This window comes from Natrix helvetica, assembly GCF_964273705.1.
Source record: "Natrix helvetica genome assembly, chromosome: Z".
Classification (NCBI taxonomy): Eukaryota; Metazoa; Chordata; class Lepidosauria; order Squamata; family Natricidae; genus Natrix; species Natrix helvetica.
Window position 1 is genome coordinate 108,239,245 of NC_138554.1, and position 18,348 is coordinate 108,257,592.

The 18,348-nt window shown below is 42.8% G+C and overlaps 1 protein-coding gene across 3 annotated transcripts in view; it reads right to left on the bottom strand.

Moving 5' to 3' along the window:
• GLCCI1 (glucocorticoid induced 1) overlaps positions 1-18,348 on the bottom strand; it is a 50,337-nt gene that overhangs the window by 11,351 nt on the left and 20,638 nt on the right. For all 3 annotated transcript variants that reach the window (XM_081932251.1, XM_081932250.1, XM_081932252.1), the window contains 3 exons: positions 8,720-8,806; positions 7,183-7,296; positions 2,807-2,959 (listed from right to left, as the gene is read on the bottom strand). In XM_081932251.1, coding sequence (XP_081788377.1) covers positions 2,807-2,959; positions 7,183-7,296; positions 8,720-8,806 — 354 coding nt within the window. The remainder of the gene's footprint in view (positions 1-2,806; positions 2,960-7,182; positions 7,297-8,719; positions 8,807-18,348) is intronic.

Consider the following 18,348-nt stretch of genomic DNA (forward strand, 5'->3'; position numbering starts at 1 on the left):
CCCGCGGCTTGGCACCTTCAGGATACCGCTAGGTCGGTGAGCAGTGCTCTGCCTGGCTGGAGGGGGGTTGCCAGGGGGCTTATTTTCAGGGGAGGGCTTATATTTTTTCCCATGCGAAAAATGTGGCAAGGCCTTAGTTTCAGGAAAGGTTGTATTTTCAGAGAAACATGGTAGATATTGAAAGACTATCATGTCATCCCTAGTCCTTCTTTTCATTAAACTAGACATACCCAATTCTTGCAACAGTTCTTCATAGGTTTTAGCCTCCAATCCTCTAATCATTTTTACTGCTCTTCTCTGTACTCTTTATAGAGTCTCAATATCTTATTTTATATCATGGCGACCAAAACAGGATACAATATTCCAAGCGTGGTTTTACCAAAGTATTATAAAACGGGACCAACACTTCGCATGATCTTGATTTCTGGTGACAAGTCATTTCAGTATTTTTGGCGGATCTCAGAAGCATTTCCTTCTCAGGGCTGAGAGTGACTGACCCAAAGTCGCACAATTAACTTCATGTCTAAAGCAGGAATATAATTTATGATATCCCAGTTTTCTTCAAACAATTTTCTGGCATATTTGCCACCATATGAAGATATTCAAACTTTTTCCTGTTTTTCAGGATCTTATCTGTCTGATTACAACTAATAAGAAAACTATCTATTCTGGGCAGAAAAGCAGGGGAGGCTGAAGCAACTACAGGAAGTCCTCAATGTATGACCATAATTGAACCCAAAATGTATGTTAAGGGAAAAATTTGTTAAGTTAATTTTCCCCATTTTACAACTTTTGTTGCCACATTTGTTAAATGAATCACTGCGGTTGCTAGATTAGTAACATGTTTGTTAAATGAATCTGGGTTCTCTATTGACTTTGCTTATCAGAAGGTCGCAAAAATACTCCTGAACACTGCAGCCATCATAAATATGAGTCAGTTGTCAAGCATCTGAATGCAAATCACGTGACCACTGGGATGCTGCAATGGTCATAAGTGTGAAAAATGGTCATAAGTCACTATTTTCAGTATTATGGAACTTTGAATGGTCAGTAAATAAACTATTGTAAGTCAAGGACTACCTGTATCAACCTCCTCCTAGCTTCTCCATTGAGTTTCCTTGTGAGAATCTGCCAGGTAGCATGAGAAATCTGCCTTGGTTCCTTTCTTTCTTTCTTGCTTCCTATCTATCTTCTCCAATTCTTTTGCTTTGGGAAGCTTGCAGAAAGTTAAGTGAGAAAGACAGCAGGAAGTTGCAAGGCCAAGGCCAGCAGACAAATAAATTGCTGTTGTCATGGGGGGGGGGGGCGCCTCAGGATTGAAATGGTACATGGGTGAGCACAAGAGGTGCTGCACAAGTTAGAAAAGATGTGTGGTTTTGCCCAAGAAACCTTGCATGAATCAGGGATGGGTGCAGGAGTGGTAGTGTAGGTTGTGACTGGTGCCTGGAAGTGCTTGGGAGTGCAAGATAGAGGGCTTGCAGATCAAAACTGGTCTGCAGAGGAACAGTGCAGATTGGGAAAGTGTTTTGGAACAGGAAGGGAAGGGAGAAGACCAGACTTCTTGAGAGTGGAGGGAGGGGTAGGAGGCCTGTACACTGCTGGACCTAGGTAGATGAGGCTTTATGGCCCATAGTATGAGAGGGGGAAGTTGCAACATAAGGTTGCGATGTGCCCGAATGTTGATCATATGACCATGAAGGTGCTACAATAGTCGGTTGTTAAGTTGCCTTCCTTCAGCATCATCATAATTTCAAACATTCGTTAACAGTTGTAAGTTGAAGACTATCTGTACTTTTGAAATTAAGTATTGTAGAGTAGAAAGTTTCATCCATATCAACAAAGATCTTCAGTTTTGATTTTTCCAATATTTCCAAAATTTAAAAAAGAATCCAGCAACCTTCTAAAGATATGGAAAACCCAAGTGAAATCAATATAGTTTCTTCTCTTGAGCTGCCGGATCAGAATAGAAGTGCTTAGTGTCTTTGAACAGCTTTAAACTTCCAGCAACAAACTATTACCAACATGACCTTTATAAGATACTACTTTTGAAAAACAAACAATCATCTTTTAATTTTGTCAGATATTATAACACATAACTCTGTTCTGTAACATATTTTCTTGAAAAAGAAAATGTAAAACAATGAATAGAATTGCCTAAGATTCTTAACAGTCTATCATTTATACCTGTGTATATGCCCACCCATGGATAAGCTAACCCACATTTTTCATAGTATTTTGGTTAAACATTTGAGGGTTAGGGTCCATTTTTTGCTTATTTCTGCCCTTCCCAGCCCCCAGCTCTCTGAAAGCCTCCATAAGGGTATGCACGACCATTTTGGTGAAGGGGGCGGGGCTTCGGGAGGCAAAAAATGCTGTATTCGATGTATAAGACGCACCCAGATTTTCAGCCTCTTTTTTGAGGAAACAAGATGTGTCTTATACTTCGAAAAATATGGTACTCACTTGCATATACATACGGATATGCAAACTATCTAGAGTTTTCATGTAAAATTAGCTTTTAAGGTAGGTCAATGCATTAGGTTGACCTTTAACTTTCCATAAAGCAATTAAGATCTAGTTGCTTCAGCTGATCCTTGGGGTCTGCTGTCTGTCATGGAGACTAAATGTATTGTGGTTGTTCCTGGGTACATGCATAGTTCAAATTGTTTTAAATCTCATTACTGCGATTACATAAAATGCTTGGTCAGATGTGATTGGAATGTATGACTAGAAAAATAAAACTAAATTAATAAATAACATTCCTAGAACATGTATTTTATAATAGCCACTCACAGCATTCCCTTACCTTTGATGCTTCCTCCTTTCCACTGTTATCTCTGATGAATACTTTTTCTAATTCAGGACTTATTCCTTCTACATTGTACGGCACATGTGAGACTGTTGATTTTGGCACTGAAATATTTGACAGTGGCATAGGTACTGATCTTGAGATAGAAGCCTTTAAAACAAGTGAAATGTATGTTCAATTAGCTTAAAAGATATAGCTAGAGACTCCAACAGATAAGAAACTGAGTTCTGTACTTATTTGAAGTGATACACATTCATTTTTAAATGCAAAGTCATTTAACCTGATGCAAATTTCAGATGGAAAGGATTAAATTGAAGAAAGAAAAATATCCTATCTTGTTTCTTATACAGAATTAGCAGCACAATGCTATACCCTATTACTTCAATTAATTATCCTATGGCAGTGTTTCTCAACCTTAGCAATTTTAAGATATGCTGGCTGGGGAGTTCTGAAATTTATTTTGGCTGAAGAATTCTGGCAACTGAAGTCCACATTGAAAGGTTTTCAAGGTTGAGAAACACTGATCTGTGGTATCAGAAAAATTGGTATCATATGAACATGGACAAATTATGGTATGATATGGATAGCAACAAAAACACTACATAAATCCCATGCATATATTGAAGACATACTGTATGTACTGTATAGTCCTTCACAGGATTGTTATTAAGGGAAATAGGAGACAGAACAATTAGGTATGTTCTCCACCATGAGTTGACCAAAGTATTATATAAAATAAGTAGAGAAAGAATAACACTAATAATATTAAATGAACCAATAATAGCAATAATAATGGAAGTGATAGTAATGTAATGATATTTCAACAAACGTACACAATATAGCACAACAGACCAATTCCACCTGGCTCACCTATATCACCAAACCTAGAGACTGTTACAGCAATTCATTAAGAAAAAAGGGACTGTTTTTTTAAGTGTCTAATGCTGAACTACAGAATGCAATTCGCTGATCTACAACTAGTAAACCAGTCTGATGTTTTATCTTTGTAATTTCACTTACATAATTTGAAAATGTAATTTTTAAATCCCTTGCCCTAATTATCAGACAGTTGAGTTTTTACCAAAGTTGTTTCAAACTGTAATTGTAAACTATTAAGAATCTTCATTTCAATGGGAAAGGAACACCAATAATTCATGTTATGTGCCAGTTGCATTCTTTCCTGGTTAGGAAAACTCTCATTCAGGCACTAATGACTTGGTCATCTCCTGACTGTATTATTGCAATGCACTGTACACTCTGTGCACAATTATTAGGCAAGTTGTGTTTTGGAGGATTGATTTTACTATTGAACAACTACAGTGATCTCGGTCAATCCAAAATGTTAATAAACCTCAAACCTGAATATTTAAGAAAGTAAAAGTGAGATGATAGCTTTCTTAGTAGAATATCTATGTGTGTACAATTATTGGGCAACTATTAATGTACAAAATTATTATGCAACTAAATGAAAAATGAAAAATGAAAATTTGCCTATCTCACTCGTTTATTTGCATCTGTTAAAGTGAGAATAATAAACAAACAACTCAAAATGAACAAATAAACATTTCTTACAGTTCACAAAAAACATCAGTGACCAATATAGCCACCATTCTTTTTAATAACAGTCATAAACCTTCCATTCACGGAATGTCAGTTTATTGATCTGTTGACGACAAACTTTTTGTGCAGCAGCAACCACAGCCTCCCAGACACTGTTCAGAGAGATGCACTGTTTTCCTTCACAGTAAATGTCCTGTTTAAGAAGGGCCCACCAGCTCTCAATAGGGTGTAGGTCAGGTGAGGAATGGGGCCATGTCATTATTTCATATTTAAGGCTTTTACTGATTAGCCACACAGTGGAGTACTTCGATGAATGTAATGGAGTATTGTCCTGCATAACAATCATGATCTTGAAAGATTCAGACTTTTTCCTGTATCATTGCTTGAAGAAACCTGGCAGTAGGTTTGGGAGTTGATTTTGAGTCCATCGTCAAAGGTACCCCACCTCCAGTTTGCTGGGGTCTGAGTTGAAGTAGGGCTCTGTGCTCATTACTGATCCAGCAACGGGCCCATTCATCTGGTCCATCAAGTCACTCTCATCTTATCAGTCCATAAACCTTTGAAAAAAATCTGTCTTCAGATATTTCTTGGCCTAGTGTTGCCATTTCAACTTATGTGTCTTGTTCAATGGTGGTCAGGTTGTAGCCTTCCTTACCTTGGCCATGTCTCTGAGCACTGAACACCTTGTACTTCTGGGCACTCCATGTAGGTTACAGTTCTGGAATATGACAGCACTGGAGGATAATGGATTCCTGGTAGCTTCACATTTGATTCTTCTCAAATCTTCGGCAGTTAATGTGAATCTTTTTTTCTCAATACATTTCTTGTGACCCAGTTGACTGTTTGAAACAAAACATTTGATGGTTCTGTGATCGGGCCCAATATCTTACCATTTTCAAGAGTGCTGCATCCCTCTGAAATACTTTTTACAATTTTTGACTTTTCAGTCAGTTAAATCTATTTTTTGGCCTGTTTTGCCTGAGGAAAAGAAGCCTAATAATTATGCCCACCTTGATATAGGATGTTGATCCCCTTAGATCACACCCTCCCTCATTACACAAAAAACACACCACCTGATATACTTATATCCACTAAGCATTTAGGTTTATACAGTGTGGAGATGGAAAATATGCATAAAAATGATAATATAGTTAAAATATTCACTTGCCTAATATTTGTGCACACGGTGTACATGGTACTACTTTTGAAAAGTATCTGGAAGATTTAGCTGGTGCAGAATGTGACCACATGAGCAAAGAAAGGCATATGTAATATCTTTGCTCTGTGAATATGCATTGAGTGCCAGGTTATTTCTGGATGCATTTCAAGGTGTTATGACATAAAAGCCCTACATCCCATGGGGTCAGGCTGCCTATAGAACCATCTTTGTCCCATTATATTGTCCTGTCTCACTGGGTCAGAGAGGAAAAGCATGTTGTAGACCCAGTAAGTTAAAGAATTTCAACTGGCAGGATTTAGGAAGAGCGCCTTTTCTACTATTGCCCTTACCTGTGTAATATCCTTCCCTCTGAGGTAAGACAGGCCTCCACTCTCCCAGACTCTTGCAAAGGAGTTAAAATGTGGCTCCGCAGTCTTGTAGAAGGAGCTCAGAGGCACACAGCCCTGGGGCTGGTTGGCACCCATTCCTACTCCCACACCATTCAAAGGCTGTTCATCCCAAATGAACACCCTTTGGATGGTGTGGAGTAGAATGGATTCCCAGAGGAAAAACTGCAGCCTACAGGAACCAGCACAACAATTCAGGTGACTCTGAGGACACAGATAGACCTCCAGGTCCTTCAACGACCCTCTAAAAGGATGCAAATGACAAGCTGTCTGCAAGGAATATAAATCCTTCCATTCCCCACTATCCTGTCAGAGCTGAAGCAGCTTCTTGATGAGAAGGAAAACACCTTCAAATAAAAACACTAGAAAGTCCAGTTGCCTCCTGAAAAAAAAGCTCCTTTGGGGCAGAGTAAAATTCAGTTATATCTCTACAGTAAAATAGAAAATAATTCATGAGTTTTCAACAACTATGATACTTCAGTATTATCTGCTATGTTACACATATATAAATCAAAGTGGAAAAGACAAAAACCAATCTATCTAGTAATCAGTCATAACATATTTCTAGTTATACCACCATCAAATCAGAATTGTAGATATCTACGAATAAGTAGCATGAAAAGGGCAGTATCAGTAACTCAAATTATCACTGTGACTTTGTTGACATAGTTACATTATCTGAATATATTATTTGAAACAAACACTCAATAAAAGTTGTATTTTATAAAAATTCTAAAAGATTTTCAACAATAACATGGTCACATTATCCATATAAAAAGGATCTTTTAAAACCTTTTCATCTGTAGTGAGCTGCCCAGTTATTCCTGAGATAGGTAGCTATACAAGTCTTTTAAATAAAAAAAAATACATGCTAATGAAGAAATGACAAAGACACTGAAGATCACAATTCTACAGGAATATAAAGCAGAAAAATATACTTGATAATGGATATAAAAGAACTCATTGGGTGATTTTAGTAAGTAACTTAGGATAGATTCAGATAGAGGATGCATGTTAGCCTAAAGCTCATTTCTAACTATCTCAAAACTTTACTCAAATATCAGTTACATGTTTAATAGCTTCTAGAGATTTCTTAATAGTTGTTCCCAGTTTTATTTGTTGCTTGATTGCACTGTACAAAAATAAAGTATTTTTAGTTGGCAGTCAGGAATTCAGAACTTAAAAATACATTACTTCTAATTTCGTGGTGTAAAAATTCTGTGTGAACAATCCAGTAGTGTGCTTACCTGAGTCTGACTGATTGCTATATGGTTACCATGGAGAGGTGACTGACGTTCCTTTTCTTTATTGTGACGACTACTCTGTTTACTGCGCTGGAGCTGCTGCCTCAGTTTGGCAATCTGATGGGAAAAAGAAACAAAATCAAATAAAAGAGAGAACAAGAGACATAAAAGAGTAGGGGATACTTCTTTAAGTAATAGACTACAAAACAACAATATCATATTTTGAAGACAAGCATGTGTTGCAAATTAGTTTGTTCCTTAAAATTCATAGTAATCCGCTCTTTAAACAGTTAATAATGGTCTGAATTCAATTTAACTTATTCCTGAAAAGAAATGATTTGAGAATAAGTCATATTTTATTTCAGTATCACAAATTAATGCAATAAAATGATTCAGAGCTTTTACCTACCTTATCAACCACTTATTTTTTTCCAAAGTTTTGAATCTGTTTTCTTTTACCAAACATCCACCCCACAAAAAATATACTCACAGTACTATATTCTCATGCAGAACACAGTATATTTTGAAATATACCTGCTTACTATTCTCTAACAAGGATCAAAATTATCTTAGTAGAAGAAAACGACAGCTACTGTTCATTTTCATATGTATATTAATATAACTCATTGAAATTAATTTCAAAATAACCAGGTAGCAACAACCAACTAAACAGGGTGAACCATCACAATCTTGGTTCCAGAAAAATTGTATTTTTTGAATAGGCATTTAAATTAACTAAAGGAAACAAAATCAGCATATATTCCATGGCCTTGCACATAATCCTTTCAATTTTACTACCATTCTACAATTATAGCTTTGAATCTATTTAGCAGTTTAAATGGACACTATCGTCTGATCTTGGATCTTATACCATGAGCTATTGTTTCTTTTTAACTCCTCCAATTTCAAGACATCATAATGAAAATAAATGAAATAGGCTTCCAGTTTCAGGCTGATAAACATTAATTGAATTCTAATGTTAATTGTTATCAGCCAATAACCAAAAGAATGTTTTTTGGTCAGGTAATGTTGGACTTCAGAATTAATGAAAGTGGTCAAAAGAACAGATTTCCTGATATTTCACCCGCAACTGGGGTTGGCATCATCAGAGACAAAGTTGTCTCTAAATCAAATTGGCATAGCAAACCACTTTGCCTTTGAAGATGCCAGCCAGAGTTGCAGCAAAACAACAGGAAATCTATTCTCTAAATAACAGTCACTAAACTCTGAAGCCTAACACTGCCTGACAGATACTGTTAATGAAAACCTATACCAGTAAACTGATTTATCATACATCCATGAATGCATTGGCTAACATCTGACAGTGAAATACTGCCTATGTGCCAATCTTACCAGATATCTACTTTGACTACCCAATATTCATTGTACCATTTACATAAATCCTAAAACAAGCAGCTTGTGACTGAAAGCAGCGGTATGAGTGCACCTCCACAAAATCAGCACAATAAATAAACTGCAGTTAGTGTTAATGGTGAGAAATGAAGGATTGCTACTCTTTGCCAAGTTGTTAAACACTTACTTCTTTTAGTTGATCAGCGCTGCCCCATGAAGCCGAACGCTGATGTGATCTCTTTTCTAATACCTCTTCTGCCCAACAGCTAGGTGTCTAAATGAATGGAAACCAACGAATATAATCTGGCACTTATTCTTTATTGCACCACCAATTTGTTAGTCAAACAAATACTATTTAATAATTAATTATATTACATTTTGATTTAAAAGCATTTTCAAACATTTCCTTAAAGCAGGGGGAAACAACTGTTTTCATTACAGAAGTCACAACAGATGTTCTAGAGATATGATATTCTCTGAATGGCAGGATCAAAAATGTACAGCCCTTTTGGAGACAAGGTGTTTTGGTGGCAGTTACACGGATATGGATACAGGAGGTTTCGGAGACTAAACACATTCATTTCAACTGTCAACTTGACTGAACAGAAATCACACTGTATTTATGCCATAGCAATAGACATTTTGCTTATGATGGGGTGCTCTAAAGGTCACATATAGTCCCATATACAGGATGATTACTATTTTTATAGCATAGAATAGCCTTTATTGTCATTGTACATCATGTATACAACAAAATTGGTTTTATACTTCTTGTCACTCAATATCAATTTCTCTAGCAAAAGAAAATTGTAAAAAGGTCATTTCTACAATTGTATGTACCTTATTTTAACTCTATCACACTGCTTTAATCATATACAAATGCATGCTTAAGAATTTATCATAATTTAAACCTCATAATTCCTAACAATAAACTATGCAATAGAAATACTGGATCTCATCTTATTTCCTACTTTTCACCTATAGAGCTGTGAACCTGAAAGGGTGGCTTGCAAAGGCAAGTTGAGCTACATAAATAAAAACAAATGTGAAAAAAATCAAAACAAAGATGATTGATTTAAAAATACACAAGGGAAGGGAGGGAGGGAGGGAGGGAGGGAGGAAATCTATGAAAATTACAGAAATGAAGTAACATTATCCCTTTTATCTAGTATATTTATATTCTTCAATATAATTATTAGATTATATGGAGCTGCTTGATATCAAATTAAATCCACCAGCATATAATAAACCCAAAAATTAAATTACAGCACTTTAACAACTAAGCAGTCAGTTTAAATAGAACTTTGTATCTAAAGAAATATTTTACATATCAGCATGCTTATAATTTTTGTTTACAATAGTACATAAAATTGTTTTAGTACACAAAAACCCCACTTTGTAATCTTATAGTTGTTAAAAGTACATATTTCTCCAAATAAAATCATCATGACCTTCTCTTAAATTCCTCTATCTATGTTTATTACAAATAAGCATGTGCAATACCTATGTATGCCAAACCGCAATTACCTACACTGATACCTATAGCAAGATAGCTCCAACAAAAGTACTTCAATATTTTGCTTTCTGCAGATAATAAAAGGACGTGTAAACTTAAAACAAATAAGCACAATCACATTGTTATCCCAACAAAGAAACACAGTGAAGCATGGTAGCCCTTTTATAAACTGAATTATTTTTGCTCTTTTGCTCTTTCTTATAACTATATTAAATGATCCAGCATAGATGTAGTGGCAATAGGAGGGAATAAGAAGCAATACAAAGAAAGGAAAAGAAAGAAGAATGTAGGAAATCAAACAGCATAAATATATTGAATTCTTGTATAATGCATAAAATAAACAGAAAAAAAGTTAAGAATCCCTATCATCTTGGTAATATTTTAAACCACATTAAATTTAAAAGATGTAGCAACAAGTATTCACCCAGGAGTCACAAAGCAAATAAGGCTAAGAAATAGCAAAGTATCAAATGCCGTTGATTTCTGGATCAGCTCTCCCATTAAGGAACAGTTTAACAATTATCTAATATTAATTTTTACAAACAGGAATAGTACATAAGCATATGCAAATCGTGATCAAGCTATTTCATTTTAAATGAATTACATTTAATTAGTATTTATTTATAGGGAGGAAATATCCAGACCAAACATAATTTCTAATGTTGGATTTTCCCCTTTACCAGAGGGAGCCCCCTTGTGGAGTACTGTGAAGCTGTTACCATGGCAATTCCACTGCGCTGTGCAGTAGAATCCAGTACGGCAGTACAGCATAATAGGCTGTATCCTAATAGAACACACACACACAAACACACACTGAAGGCTGTTAGGGGTATCTATTCCCAGTATTTTTCTCTAGAGGGTGTACCAAGTTGGCTAAAATTGCTCAAGACGTTTCAGAATTATACTGGAATAACCATTGGCTTACCTGAACGGTCGTTCTCTGGACACTGCGGGAGAGTCCAAACATGTGTTAGGTTTAGTCTATATGCCCAAGGACTGAGTTCAATTTTCTTTGGCTACGCCTGCTGCTCCTTATTGAGGTCAGTTTTAAACAAAGGCGTGAGTCTCTGAAGGATGTGGTGAAGTTGGAGAACTCGATTCTGCTGTTGCCGAACCTTGGACCCATTGCAAACCCTCTGGGTGGGGTTGGACTTTTCCGCAACACCCAGAGAACGACAGTTCAGATAAGCCAATGACCATTCTCCTGTGTGCTGCTTGGAGAGTCCAAGCATGGGACATACCCAAGCTATGACGTCCCAGGGTGGGAAGAAAGCCTGTCCAGGGTTTGAGGTGTTGAAACAACCCTTTGCAAAACTCTTCTTCCAAACAAAGCCTCAGCTGCAGCAAAAGAATCTATTTGTAGTTCTTGATGAACGGGGAAGGGGATGTCCAAGTAGTTGCCCTGCATATATCATCAATGGATGCTTGGGTCGCCTATGCTGCCATGGTTGCGACACTCCTAGTGGAGTGTGCAGTTATACGGGCTGGAACTAGAAGGGCTTGATGTTCATAGGCCAGCTTGATGCAAGCGTGCAACCATCAATGTTCCCTCTAAGCTGCGCGGGTGCGCGGCCGCGCATGTGGCAACAAAACACCGCGCAGCAGTTTCCAACTGCCGTAGTGGCTCAAAGGGAGCCGAAGTCAGGGCCTGCAAAACAACCACAAGATTCTAGGTTGGAAATTGATGGGATTGACACTGTAACTGTCAATATGATGTAAACGGCACCAAGTAGAAAAGGTAGCCCAAGTTGCATCATATATTTGTATGGTGGATGCCTGCCTGGCTGCTTGGATGGTGTGAATGACCCTGCCAGAAAGATTGCCCTGCCTCACTAGGTCACCCTTAAGTAACATACAGCCAGCTGGAGCCATTGGGGTGCAAGATGTATGATGGCCTCCTGGCTGAGGGAGATCAGGTCCTGAGGTATCCTCCAAGGTTTCACCACCGAGGGCTGAAAAGGTCCTTGTACCAGGATTTCCAGGACCAATGAGGAGAGACCGCAAGGACCTCTCCCTCCTCTGCCAGAATCTTCCTGATGACTTGAGGTATCAGAGGAAGAGGCAGGAAGGCATAAAGAAGGCCTGGAGGCCATCAGCAGTGAAGGGCATCTATCCCCTCTGCCTAAGGAGACTGGAAGCGAGTGAAGAATTGAGGGAGTTGAGCACTGGCTAGACTGGTGAAGAGATCGACCACAGGAGGGCCAAAAGTCTGAGATAGTGGGTGGAATAGATTAGGATGCAGGCGTCACTCCGAGTTGTTTATGGTGGTCCTGCTCAGCCAGTCCAGTATAACATTGTCTTACCCTGAGATGTGATCTGCCCTCAGGGATTTGAGGTGACGTTCAGCCCATCTCCCCAAGGTCTCCACCTCCGCCATGAGTGCCCTGGATCGAGTCCCGCCCTGGCGGTTGATGTGTGCCTTGGTTGCAATGATGTCCATCAGCAACAACACGCTTGACCCTCAATGTCTTTCCGGAAGTGGCAGAGGGCGAGTCTGGCGGCTTTCAGTTCCAACCAGTTTGAACGTGTCTATTAAGTAGAGTAGAGGGAGGGGTCACGCGAGGGTTTAACGCAGCCTGATTGGTCCATTAGACTGAGAGGAAACCTCTTAACCTTCTGTCTCTCCTATTGATTCCCAGTTTCGATGTTGACAGTCTGCATCTGAAAGTCAAAAACAAGAAGGGACAAGCCCCGGGGTCACCAGTTCCTCCCCCACCCAGTCCCTGTCTAACTAGCCAGGGTGGGATGTGACTCCTCCCTCTACTCTACTTAAAAGACACATTCAGGGAAGACCAACGTTCTTTTTCCAGTAGAATAGAGGGAGGGGTCACGCGAGGGACATACCTAAGCTACGTCCCAGGGAGGGAAGACTGGGGCCCAGGGGGAGGATCGGCTGCCACCCGCTGAAGGACCCTCCGGCCAAAGGACGCCTCAGCCGAGGCGTAAACGTCTAGTCAGTAATGGCGAATGAAAGGGGTCGGTGAGGCCCAAGTGGCCGCCCTACAGATTTCCTCAAACGGAGGCCTGGTGGCCCAGGCCGCCGTAGCTGCGGCGTTACGAGTGGAGTTGGCCATAATGCCCGTAGGGGGAACCTGACCCGCAGCGTCGTAAGCTGCCACCATTGCCCGTCGTAGCCACCTGCGAATGGTGGCGGAGGAAACCTTCTTCCCCAGAGATCCCGGTTGGAAAGACACAAAGAGTGCCTCTGTCTTACGCGTCCCTTCCGTCCGTCTAAGGTATATGCAGAGGGCGTGCCGGACGTCCAACCTGTGCCAGAGGCGTTCCCGCTCGTGCGAGGGACTCAGGCAAAAGTTAGGTAAAATGATCTCTTGGGCTCTATGACAAGGAGTATTCACCTTCAGCAAAAAGGTGGGGTCAAGACGAAGGATTACCCTGTCCTGATGAAAAATACAGAGATCATCCCGGGACGAGAGGGCGCCCAACTCCGATATATGTCTGGCCGAGGTTACGGCTACCAGAAAGGCCACCTTAAAGGTGAGCAGACATAGATGGACTGTACGGAGAGGTTCAAATGGAGCTCCTGTGAGAGCCCTAAGGACCAAAGGGAGGTCCCAGGTCAGGAATCTATGCACTGAAGGAGGCCTAAGATTCGCCGCCCCTTTGAGGAAGCGCTTTATGAGGGGTCAATGGGATAGAGTGTGGGATCCCTCCCCTCCTAACACCGTGGCTAGGGTGGCTACCTGTCGCCGTAGAGTATTATGGGACAGGCCGTCCTCCAACCCCTTCTGCAGGAACTAAGACATTAGGAATCGTGGCCATGGAGGGGTTTAGATCTACAGTAGCGCACCATTTTGCAAAGACCACCCAGGTAGCATTGTAGATCCTGGTGGTGGAGGGTCGTCTGGATGCCTCAATAGTCGCTATCACCCCAGAAGAGAGTCTAGCCTTCCTCAGAAGCTTCGGTTCAATAGCCAGGCGGTCAGGTGGAGCCATTGGGGCACCGGGTAGATTAGGGCCCAATAGCAGCTCTCGAAATAAGTCTCCTAATGTTTTCAGGAAAGTGAATCCCCCAGGTTGTCTTGGTACTGATCTGGGTCCCGAGGGGCCCGACCCCTGGATGACTGAAAGTGCCTGGAGGAACCTTCCAGAGGGTCTGCTATCTTTGCCTCAACAGGATTGGGAGACCCTGGCGGGGAAGGAGAATCAGTTCTCCTGGGGCTTTGATACAACCTGGGCAGGGACACCGAGGGAGACGAAGGGCTGAAACCTCTCCGAGGAGAGGGTTAAGGATCTTGGGTGGACCCAAATGGAGATCTAGACCTGGATTTGGGCCTGGCAGCCAAGGGCTGTTTCTCCGCCCTGGTGATGGTTCTTTCCAATGCCCTCTGGTGCCTCTGTTCGTCCCTCTCTGTTGCCCTAGACGGCCTCTGGGCTGCCAGAGGCCTAGAGGAAGAATGCCTGCCCTTGCTTGGTCAGGATGGGCCTCCCTTTCTTCTGGGGCCAGGGCAGGAGCGGCCTGCGCCGGTTCAGCATGCGCAACCATCGCCCCACTCACGTGCTCACCGCCTTGGGCCTCGTGCAGGTCTCCTGCTTGTGGTGAGGTAAGCCCACCTGTCTGGGCCTATCCGCTGGTGCTGGCGAGGCCCTTGGACCGTCTGTGCTCGCCTCAGCTCCGCGTGTGCAGGACGCTGTAGAGTTTCGCCGGCCCGATGCAATTGGGGGCTCCTAAAATGGCCGCCGGAGCCTCTCGCCCGATCTCTAAGTTTTCAGGCGGCTGCAGTTTGTTTTGTTTAAGGACCCGCGGCCCGCCCTCACACCTTGCCAGAACGCTGGGGCCGTTTGCAGAGCGCACGCGGCTCTGGAAGGGAGACTGGCGCGATACACGCGTTCGGAGGGCTGCGCGCAGCCGAGCGGGCTTTTGGCGCTCTTCGGTGGTGTTGTGGCTTATATCCGGCCCCATCACGATTAGAACGTTGCGGGCGGCGTTTTCCCGGCTCCTGTGGCTGCAGTGGTCGCCCGGCACAGCCGCACACCCGGGAATATGTCCAGGGCACCCGGCCCATGGGAAGGGAGAGAGAACGCCCCACGGGGCTCTCCCTGGCCGCTCAGGACAGGTACGAGACCTTCCGTTTGGGCGCAGCCACCAATTTAAATTTAGAATATCCAATTGATCAAATTTATGTCCAAATTTACCTTATCTAGTTGCTTTAGTCGAAATTAGCCAATTTTCCTGTCTAGAGAACCAAAACACAGTGCTTGGACCAAAAGACTGAGAGGAAACTGGGAACTAATAGGAGAGACAGAAGGTTAAGAAGTTTTCTCTCAGTCTAATGGACCGATCAGGCTGTGTTAAACCCTCGCGTGACCCCTCCCTCTACTCTACTGGAAAACACTTGAGTTCCCTCGTGTGCAGACGTGCACAAGGAACCATGGTAATACACGGTATCATCTTTCCCAATAATTGGGACAGTCACGATTGAGACCGACCTAGACACTTGAACTTGTTGCGTGAGGGACCGGATGCTGTCTAGACAGTCCTGTGAGAAGAACACTCTGCAGTTTGATGTGTCGATGACCGCACCCAGGTGGAGGAGTCTGGCGAGTGTCAGGTGGCTTTTTTCTAGGTTGACAGAGACCCAGTGTCTCTGTAAAGTGTGAATGGTGATGTTGAGGTCACGGAGAGCATGATTGGTGGACGATGCCTGGATGAAAATGTCATCCAGACAGCACTGGAGTCTCATTGGCTGAGAGCAGAGGTGTGCTGTTACAGCAGCCAGAAACTTTATGAAAGTCCTGGGGGCCGATGATAGGCCAAACGGCAGGGCTTTGTATTGGTAATGTCTGTTTGCATAGTGAAATCACAGGAATTTCCATTGAGCGGATGAATGGGGGACATTAAGATACGTCTCCTTCAAGTCTCTTGATGTTAATAGATCGCCTTTCCTGATGCAACCCAGGATTGTCTGGAGGGATTGCATCTTGAAGCATTTGTAAGCCAGATGGAGATTGAGCTTTTTCAGGTCTAATATGGCTCTCCATCCCACCTCACCCGAGTTCTTGGGAATGAGACAGAGAATGGAGTAAAAACCCCACCTTTCCTGGCCTAGGTGAACCTGTTCTATGGCCTGTATGTTTAATAGATGTTGAATTTCGGTCTGCATGGTTCCTTCTGAGGGGGGATATGGGAACTGGTCAATGGACGAATGTCCGGGGAGGAGGAGAAAGGAATTCCAGGGTCAGGCCGTGTCATATCTTTTTCAGAACCCACACATCCGAGGTAATCATCTGCCATTGGCTGGCATATAGCTGTAGACAGTCTCCAATGGGAGGAGACTGATGGTAGTCAATTGTTCTTTCGGTAGGGGCGATTGGAATAACCCCCCGAAAGGGCCAACGGTTGGCCGGTTGATGTCTGCCCTTGTCACGAAAGGTAGATTTATCCTGGGAGCGATCCTGAGATTGGGGTTAGGACCTCTGGAAACTGGGGGCACTGGCTAGCAAGTCGAGGGGCCGAAAGGGCTGCCGATGGCCGTAGGAAAAATTCTTCCTTGCATTTGTCCTTGGTTTCCACCAGGACCTTTTCTAATGAGTCCCCCAAAAGCTTTCCACCCTTAAATGGAGCTGTGGCCAGCTTCCACTTCGATTTCATGTCAGCATGCCAAGGGCGAAGCCAAAGAAGCCTGTGCGAGGTGACATTGGATGCCAGAGCCATCGAAGCAAAATTGGCAGCACTGAGGGAAGCATCTGCCGAGTATTTGACAGTTGCTATGATTTTATTAAAGTCTTGGCGCAGTCTCCTGTTCTTGGCCCAGAACCTAGTCTATAATTTATGTAGCCAAAGGAGGGATGCCCTGGTGAAAATTGAGGCGGAAGAAGATGCCTTAATGGCTCAAGCAGTGGCCTGCTGCATTTTATGGTAGGCTTACTCTGCTCTCTTATCCTCTGCCTTGAGCCCTTCCAAGATATCTGCAGGAAGGATGGAATTAGAGGTCAAGGAGGCTATGGGATCATCCACTAGAGGAAGTTTTAGGAGTTCGTCTAAGTTGTTTTCCATAGAGTAAACCTTTTTATCCCCCCCCCCCCCGGGATTGGCCTGGGAACCCGGCTGCGCCCATTGGCAATGGATAACATCCACAAATAATTGTGGTGCTGGGACCAGATCCTGGGTAGGGGTGAATTCCTTGAAGAGACTTTCACTCGGATCTTTAGATCCAGTGGTCTCTTTTGTACCGAGTGCCCATTTGAGTCTATGTCCTAGCTTTGTTTAGTATGGCTTTGAACATCAAAGGCTTGAAATGACCCGAAAAGACAGGCTTGTTGGGGACAGGATTTTCCTCCTCCGATGTCCTGGTCTCCCTATTCTTCCTTGTCCCAATCCGATTCCTCACTGGTTGCTAATGAATCGAGGGAATGGGTCCCCTAGTCCTTATCCCCAGGGGAAGGCATCTGTGTCACAGACCTAGAATGCCCTGGCTTAGCAGAGTGCTGTTTCTTAGTCTGGAGGCCCTCAGCAATGACCTGAGAAATAGCTTGTGCGATAACATCACACATTTCTGAAAACAGATCCGGGCCCTAATCCTCTAGACGCCGGGATCCCGCTGCTCTGGACATGGCCAGGGTTCGGGAGCTTGCCAGCTGGTAGACGCCTGTGGTTATATTTCCTCCGGAAGAGCACATGCAAACAGACCTAGGTCATCTATGAAGGAAGGATCAGGTGATCCAGGGGTCCCCCTTGAACAATCCGGGGATAAGTCTTGCAACCCCTCATCCACAAGGGATAGAGAGATATCCCGCTGGAAATACAAGCAGGAGGGGCCTGCAGAATCCACTTCAGAAGGGATAGGTTCCCTGGCTAGCCTTTGGGCCTTCGCAAATTGCTTTTCCAGGATCCTCTGGCGTCTCTCAGCCTCTCTATCCGATGTCTTGGACCCCTTCTTGTTGCAGGCCTTCCTCGCCTTGGGGGCTTGCCCAGTATCTGTACCCTTGCGAGCAGGAGCAGGTGTGCTGCACTTGTTGGTGGAAGGACCTGCTTGCTTAATCTCATCGGCCGCATTGCGATCTGCCATCTTGGAAGGTCCAGGAAAGATGTTTTCTGCTGCTTCCAAGGGAAAAGGGGGCTGGCGAAGGTGCCCCCCAGTGGGCGCTGCCGAATGGGAGAAGCTGGATGAGCAAGAATGGAGCTTCTGCAACACTGGCTGAAGGGCAAGCAAGTCCAATAAAGCACGAATCAAGAGGATTCAAAGCGCCAGCAGATCTGCATTCTTTTAGATGCTGGAGAATGACCTAAGGCGTCCAAAGGCTCCAAGGCTGCTCCGCTGTGTCTTCCTGGGAAGGGGAGA